Source organism: Meriones unguiculatus, chromosome 5, assembly GCF_030254825.1.
Source record: "Meriones unguiculatus strain TT.TT164.6M chromosome 5, Bangor_MerUng_6.1, whole genome shotgun sequence".
Classification (NCBI taxonomy): Eukaryota; Metazoa; Chordata; class Mammalia; order Rodentia; family Muridae; genus Meriones; species Meriones unguiculatus.
The window spans coordinates 3,275,454-3,282,852 of record NC_083353.1 but is presented as its reverse complement, the minus strand read 5'-3'; the positions used below and the strand labels follow the sequence as shown (position 1 = coordinate 3,282,852).

The 7,399-nt window shown below is 49.4% G+C and overlaps 1 protein-coding gene across 1 annotated transcript; it reads right to left on the bottom strand.

Annotated features, from left to right (window-relative positions):
• Positions 1 to 1,825: 1,825 nt before the first annotated feature.
• Positions 1,826 to 6,927, bottom strand: Mrpl19 (mitochondrial ribosomal protein L19). The gene is made up of 5 exons (XM_021660198.2): positions 6,694 to 6,927; positions 4,471 to 4,589; positions 4,133 to 4,267; positions 2,350 to 2,531; positions 1,826 to 2,230 (listed from the first exon to the last, which is right to left on the bottom strand). The coding sequence occupies exons 1-5, from the start codon at positions 6,909 to 6,911 to the stop codon at positions 2,009 to 2,011; spliced, it is 876 nt and encodes a 291-aa protein (XP_021515873.1). The 5' UTR covers positions 6,912 to 6,927; the 3' UTR covers positions 1,826 to 2,008.
• Positions 6,928 to 7,399: the final 472 nt, after the last annotated feature.

Sequence of the window (7,399 nt, the reverse complement as noted above, 5' to 3'; positions counted from 1 at the left end):
ACTGGGTCTCAAATAAGTGTAAGTGACATTGATCTTGGGAATGCCCTTCTGCCTCCCAAGTCCTAGGATTACAGCCCTGGGTCATTACAGCTGACTAGAAAAACTTAAAACACCTAAATGGAGAGCGAATTAGAAAAGTAATTTTGGATGAGCTTTTCTTCTCCTTCAACTGACTTGTAAATTTAGTGCCAACACTGAAACAGGTTCAGGAAATAAACGTACAGGAGAGCAACGCAGGGCCATGTTGCTCAGTGGGGGTCCACAGACGGGCACTGATAGAACTAGGTATCTGTGCAAGCCGTAGTTCCATCTCATTTTTCTACCAATCCAAAACACCCAGACAGACACGTCCCAGATCCAACTGGAAACTCCAAATCCTACTCAGAAAAACCAGGAGCAAAGCCGTCTCTCAGAGGCAGACTGGAGAGGATCAGTGGAGTCCATTCCTAGCACCTGCACCAGGTGGCTCACAACCACCTGTGACTCTCTGATCCACAGTAACACAGGTTTACACTTATATAAGACAAGGGTTACCAACCTCCAAATAATGGAGAAAGACTAGCAGAGGAGAGAAAATGAACAAGAGCCAAATTTCCCAGAACCTGAGCCACTGCACTGAAAGGCTCACCAAAGCCCTCAACCATGGACACAAATGTACTTGCTGTGAAGACTATGAACTACACACTTGAGTCAGAAATAAGAAGCAGAGAGCACTAAAACTATCACCAGTAGAATCTGACACGGAAACTGCAAAGCACAGTGACAGTCTCTCTGTCACTGTAAAATGGGCCAGTGTGAGGACTCATCCTGCTAAGAGGCATTTGTGTCCCTGGCGGTCTGAACACCAGTAAAATTATGTTCTATCTAAAGGAGTTGTTGGTAGCCAGAAACAGGAGAACAAGACATGCGGAGAGCAGCTAGACTGTGACGGTACAGGTGGGATAGCCTTTACTATGTGGGGCATCCCAGCCTCCCAACCCACGGTCAGCTGCATGGATTACCAGATGCACTCCTGTCCCCACAGAGGGACTGTTGACGCCCAAGAGCTGAAGCTTCAGTCATGTGGAAGACAAGAAAATGCACTCTCTGACCACCTTCTACACTGTGGCCCTCCCAGGTACCCTGGTGTGTCTTTGCTTAGCAGAGTGCACACATCACTTTACCATCCAATTCCCCACGAGCAGGGAAATGAAGCCAGATGCCAACTCACACTGCCACAGTTTTGAAACTTTCATACAGCAAAACAGCATCCTTCTCTACATGCTAATGGAATGAGCCTGTCAAAACAAGACATTTAACACTGTAAGGCTGCAGCGATAGCTAGAGATTAAGAGCACAGAATGCTCTTCCAGAGGACCTGGGTTCAATTCCCAGCACCCATGTCAGCTAGGGCATAAGCACTGCAACTCCAGTTCCAGGCAATCTGATACTGTCTGGTCTCTGAACACCCATGTGCACATACAAACCTGGGTGCTGGGACCTGAACTCATGTCCTAGGCCAGAGCAGCAAGTGCTCTTAACTACAGAGCTCTACCGTCTTAACTCACACACTGCTGTGTACTTGTGATTATTTCCCAATCTGTTCCTCTGTTCAAATCCCAGGATATCTCATTCTGGTGATGCTGACACTGGGCTGCAAAAAGGAAATGTCAGGTGATTTCCGTTCTGGAGCAATAAGCTGGTGTGCAGACTTTATGCTAGGTACTAAAGGGTAAGGGATGCTTGTTCATTTACTAGCTGTGGTCTAACAAAGAAAACTTAATGGCTTTCAAACCAAATCCAGGGAGCTAATACAATTAACCAAACGCATTCTCAGAAAAAGGGCTTCAAAGAAAAATATTTTTATGTTTGTAAACGCAGGTCTAATGCTAGGGGGTGGATATAAAAGGCAAAGGGCAACTTTCAGCAGTCAGTTCTGTCCTTCCACCCCAGGTTCCAGAGTCAAACTCAGGCCATCCCGCCTGAGCAGCAAGCATGTTTACCTGCTGAGCCATTCACCCGTCCCACATCAAGACTTCTTTGATGCTTCTATCTCCTCCCACAATGCAGCTTCGATTTTTGAAGTGTCGTATTCTCTCATCATATCAAACTCAAGCCATGGCTGGCTCCACTTCTGGGCTTCTTTCATTTGCTCTTCAGTTAAAGCGAGGTCAAACCTGATTCCTTTAATGTTGAACTTTGGACGTTCCCAGCGTTTGGACCACGGCTTTGGCTTCATTTTAACTTTCAGCTAAGAAAAACAAAAATAGAAATTGTGGGCTGGTGAGATGCACACAAAGTGCCCCCCAAGTTTTCCGCAGGGTGCTTCTTTCTTCACTGCTTGCAGCTGAGCAAATGTACGCGTGCTACCTTGTTAACAGGCACTTCCTGGCCGGGCTGCAGAGGTTCGGGCTTCATAGTCACATCAAAGGTGCTGAACTCGGGGAGGGCGTCCCGTAAGTACAGCAGGCTGTCGTCCAGGCGCTTCTCCAGCTTCACCACCTGGATCTCGTGGATTCGGGGGTTATACAGTTCAAAGCAAATCTCCACACCTAAAAAGAGGACATGCTACCACCTCAGCCTAGACTCCCGCAGTATTCACAGTACAATAAAAAAGAAGCTAGCAAATGGGATATGGAACACGGGACTTTTAAAGATCAAAATTATTAAAGCAAAACCAACTAAACCCCATTTAAATGTAATAGTGAGAAACCGATTAGTGTGCTGGAAGAAGCCTATGGAGACATCACCATCTCTTCAGCTATGATAACGCCCATTAGCCTGGGAGGAGGAAGCTGCGGCTGAGAACTGTGGATCAGACTGGCCTGTGGGTATGTCAGTGGGGCACTGCCCTAATGGCCTAGTCCGCTGTGGGACGTGCCTTCCCTGGACAGGTGGGCCTAAGCTGTCTGAAGAGTGGGCTAACCAAAAGCCTAGGAGTGAGCCAGCAAACAGCATTCTGCCACGGCTTGTACCTCAGTTCAACCATGACCACGACCTGAAGATGTGTAAATTAAAATAAACTTCCCCGCAAGTCACTTTTTGGCAGAATGCTTTATCACAGCAACCAAAATGAAACTAGTAAGTACACCAGGGAACCAGTTCCTTGACAATCAAGATGCTGTTTTTATTGTGACCCTCCAAAATTCACCTTAAAGGCCTGCTCTTGTGGTGGCAGTTTCTCTGAAGATGAAACTTCACCGGTGAGAACCCTGAAGTGCACTCCTAAGTGTGAACTCTTATTTGCCATTTCTCTTCTTCATCTTTCTAGAAGTTAACCATTTGTTCCTCTGTTATGTTAGTCCTGGTGTGCGTGACTGCTTCAGAATCCACAGTACAGCAGTAACTGCATGACTACGTCCTAACATAAAGCAAAGCAGGAGCCTTCCTCTTAGGAGCCAAACTCCTAAGGATACTATCCTGTCTGTCTTGAGGTTACTTGCTCAGAAAAGGATGATCCTGCTGAATGTGAAGGCTCATATTCTCTAATCCTCTACCCTGTACTCAGGAGGCAGAGGCTGGAGGACTGGTTCAAGTCTGAGGTCAACCAGCTCATACAGCAAGCCTCTGGCCAGTCATAGCCTAGGTAGGAAGACCCTGTCTCAAAAACACTACTCCCCAGAACGGAATCTTCCCTCACTGCTTTATACACCCCCTCCACTCCTGAAGGTGCCATGTTTGTTTAGGCAGGGTCTCACTATGTAGTCCAACCTTGTTTTGGTTGGTTGGTTGGTTTTTCAAGACAGGTTTCTCTGTGTAGCCTTGGCTGACCTGGACTTGCTTTGTAGACCAGGCTGGCCTCGAACTCATAGAGATCCATCTGCTTCTGCCCCCAACCCCCAAATGCTGGGATTACAGGCATGTGCCACTGTGCCCAGCTCCAGCCTGGTTATAAACTAAAAACATCCTTCTGCCTCAGCATGTCCTTGTGCTAGGGTAACTGACATGTGCTACCATGCCCAGCCCAGGAAGTCTAGTCCTAATGGGTGGTGCCCATATAATAAACGCCTGCAAAAGAAAGCAGGCACACACACATCCCTCCCCAGCAACGGCATATTTAGCACGGAATACAAATCTCTATCTACTGCATAGCATATGTTATCTCTTGGGGAAAACCCATTTTCACACTCTTGAAACTCAAGAAAAAACATACCTTGTCCTTCAATCGTGTTCCTGAGGGTGAAAGTGGCCCCAAGCCCATTTCCTGATCGCTGGATGCAAATCCCCAGGAACTGGCTGGTTTTTCCACTGGCGTAAGGGTCGGCTGTGGTAACACGAAGTATGCTTCCTACAGTGCAGAAAAGGAGCAAGCTCTGACATGAGATGCAGAAATGAACAAGTAAGGTATGTCAGAAATAAATAACAGCCAAACCCAGACATCTGAAGAAGAATCTCCATGCAAAGAACACTACCCCCAGCACCTGCTGGCCCGCGCCTGCTGGCCCGCGCCTGCTGGCCCACGCCTGCTGGCCCACGCCTGCTGGCACTCACCAACATAGAACTCTGGAATGTGAAGCACCTTCCTCCTCTCTAGCATATCTTTCCTTTCTAGCTGAAATTTCAGAGGGTTTGTTCTTCCCCTTGGAGGGATAAATTCAGGACTCAGGAACCTAGAAAGAAAGACATTTTAGAAATGAAAAGGTAATTTGGGCCAATATAAGAAAACAAAAAGCTGGTTTACAAAGAAATGAAAGGGTGTGATGTTGATGTATTTCACTCTTTAAATAGGAAATCAATGTCATTTCTAAACCATGGCTTCCAGAAACCACTGTTCATGCTCATGAGAGCTGTCAGCACTCCTGAGTACTCAGCAGGCATTTTGTTTACATGCTTATCAAACATCTCAGCAGCGCTTAAGGTCTGGACCTTAACTGTCCAAGAAGGCCCAGGTGCTAAGGGTTTAGCTGTCAGCCGGAACAGCTACCAGAGTTTCACCCAGTACAGGAAACAGGCCACTGGGCAGGCCTGAGACAGGCCCTTTCTGCTTCTCCTTCTGCTCTACCTAGCTGATGCCTCCTGCCACGCAGTGCTGTATCACTGCAGGGCCAAAGTGACCTGGCCAGGACCAAGCAAAGTTAACTAAATCTGTCTAAGCCTTGAGCTCATTATCTCAGTGTTTTGTCACAGTGCAGGAAAGCTGGCGGACATAGGAGCACAAATTAATCTTCAGAGCACTTAGATGGCTTTGCTGTCATCTTTTTATTAAAAAGCAAAACAAAACTGGAGCTTAAATATGGCACCACTGACACATTTCAATTACTATTTGTTACAACTTTGTAACCAATTAATGCATTTCTCTCCATCTGCAAAGCCTATGAGCGCAGGTCTCTCACTGAGCTAAAATTATGGAAAAAATAAAATAAAACCACCTGCTAAGTGACTTTAAAGGAAACCTTCCACCAAGCACAGTAGTGCCCACTGTTGATCTTAACAGCCAGTAGGCAGAAGCAGGCAGATCTTTGTGAGCTCAAGGTAAGCTCGAACCCAGCCTGGTCTACAAACCGAGACACATGTGCAATATATGTAGGTATTGTGAATTGGGGTTGGGGCACACCCGTAGCGTCCACACAGTCTTTGAAGAAATTCTGGAATAGGGTTTCTCCTTCCAGTGTGCGTTCAACAAATGGACCTGGCTTGCTCAAGAGACAGCGTTCCCACGGAACCACCCTGCTGGTCCGTTCTGTGTTTGAAGATTTCCTTTTTCTTTTTTAAATGTGTATGACTCTTCACCTGCATTTATGTACGTGCATCACATGCTCGGCTTGTTTCCCTCAGAGACGAAGAAGAGGGTGCTGAATCCACCAGGGCTGGACTTAAGATGGTTGAGGGCCACTCTGAGCTTGAGGTCCTCGGCAAGTGCACCAAGTGCAAAAAGCCTTTTCCCACCTCAATGGGGCAATGCGGTTGTAGGAAAACGTTTTTCTAAATCAGATTCCTAAATCCAAGCCGATTTCAATTTAGGAGTACACGACACTTACACTATGTGTTCAAGCTCAGACAATACACTCAGCACCCTACACCCCTTTTAAAGAGCCTATAATCGCACCAAGTTCTTCCTATGAAAACTCGGGTTTGTTTTGGTTATGAGTGTTCTGAAACACGATCTAACTATGTAAACCTAGGGACCTTAGAAATCCTCCACGGGGAGCGTTGGCCAACAGATTCCACCCAGGAGGAAGGGTTTGGGGAGGTCAGGTGCAACTAAGAGGAGCCACGGAGGAAAAGTTTAGGACAAACAGAACTGAGGAAAGGGCGTCCAAGCCTGCGCCCTTCGGGATCTAGAGAGGAGCAGACGAGGAACTCGACACTGTGCAGCCCAGCTACAGGGGAAGCCGGTATCCAAGCGTGCACAGGGCCACACGGCTCCCGGGGCTGCAAACTCCCGTGCTCAGCCACGCGGCCCCCGGGGCTGCAAACCCCCGCGCACACCCACGCGGCTCCCGGGGCTGCAAACCCCCGTGCTCAGCCACGCGGACCCCGGAGCTGCAAACCCCGGCAGCTCCCGGGGCTGCAAACTCCCGTGCTCAGCCACGCGGCCCCCGGAGCTGCAACCCCCCGCGCACACCCACGCGGCCCCCGGAGCTGCAAACCCCCGCAGCTCCCGGGGCTGCAAACCCCCGTGCTCAGCCACGCGGACCCCGGAGCTGCAAACCCCCGCGCACACCCACGCGGCCCCCGGAGCTGCAAACTCCCGTGTTCAGCCACCCGCCTCACCTCTGCTCCTCCCGGCCTCGGCGCCGGTCCACGATGACAGGTTTCGGCGGCGGCTTGAACCCACCGGGGTCGGAAGTCTCGGTGCTCTGAAACCGGCTCGGGCCCGTGCGGACATGGCAGGCGTCAGGCGCAAGAGCGGCGAGCCGCGACCTGGGCGTTCGGAAGCCCAGGGCCAAGTACAGGAACGCCCGACAGCCTCCTGCCATGGAGGCCGCCATGTTTACACGCGCAATGCGGGACTACAGCTCCCAGAAGTCAGAGCGGCGAGCTGTGGCCGGACGGTGGCTCCTATGGGACTAAACCCGCTTCCCTGTGGACCACCGCTACTCTGCGGCGGATGGGGGTTATATTGGCAAAAGTATGTAATTTCCCTCTACTTCATAATTTTCAACGTTACCTTCTTCCACGGCGCTGGCAAGCTTGTACTTTTCACTAGGTACTGTGGTCTCATTTACATTGAGGAAGAGAGAGCGTTTGTGTGTGTGTGTGTGTGTGTGTGTCTGTGTGTGTGTCTGTGTGTGTTTGGAGGTTCCCCCGGAGGGGAGGGAATCTCCTGGAGCTGGAGTTACAGGCAGTGGCAAGGTACTCTGTGTGGATGCTGGGAATCGAACCTGGGTCCTCCGAAAGATAGTAAGTGTCCTAACTGCTGGGTCACCTCTCCAGCTTCCTCATTTGCACTTTTTATTTGCTTGGGCCTACATAATAA

Coding starts and splice junctions, on each gene's coding strand:
- Mrpl19 (XM_021660198.2), bottom strand. CDS start 6,911: ATGGCGGCCTCCATGGCAGGAGGCTGTCGGGCGTTCCTGTACTTGGCC. Junction 4,590..6,693: donor CGAGGCCGGGAGGAGCAGAG/GTGAGGCGGGTG, acceptor CTTTCTTTCTAG/GTTCCTGAGTCCTGAATTTA. Junction 2,532..4,132: donor GAACACGATTGAAGGACAAG/GTATGTTTTTTC, acceptor TCCTCTTTTTAG/GTGTGGAGATTTGCTTTGAA.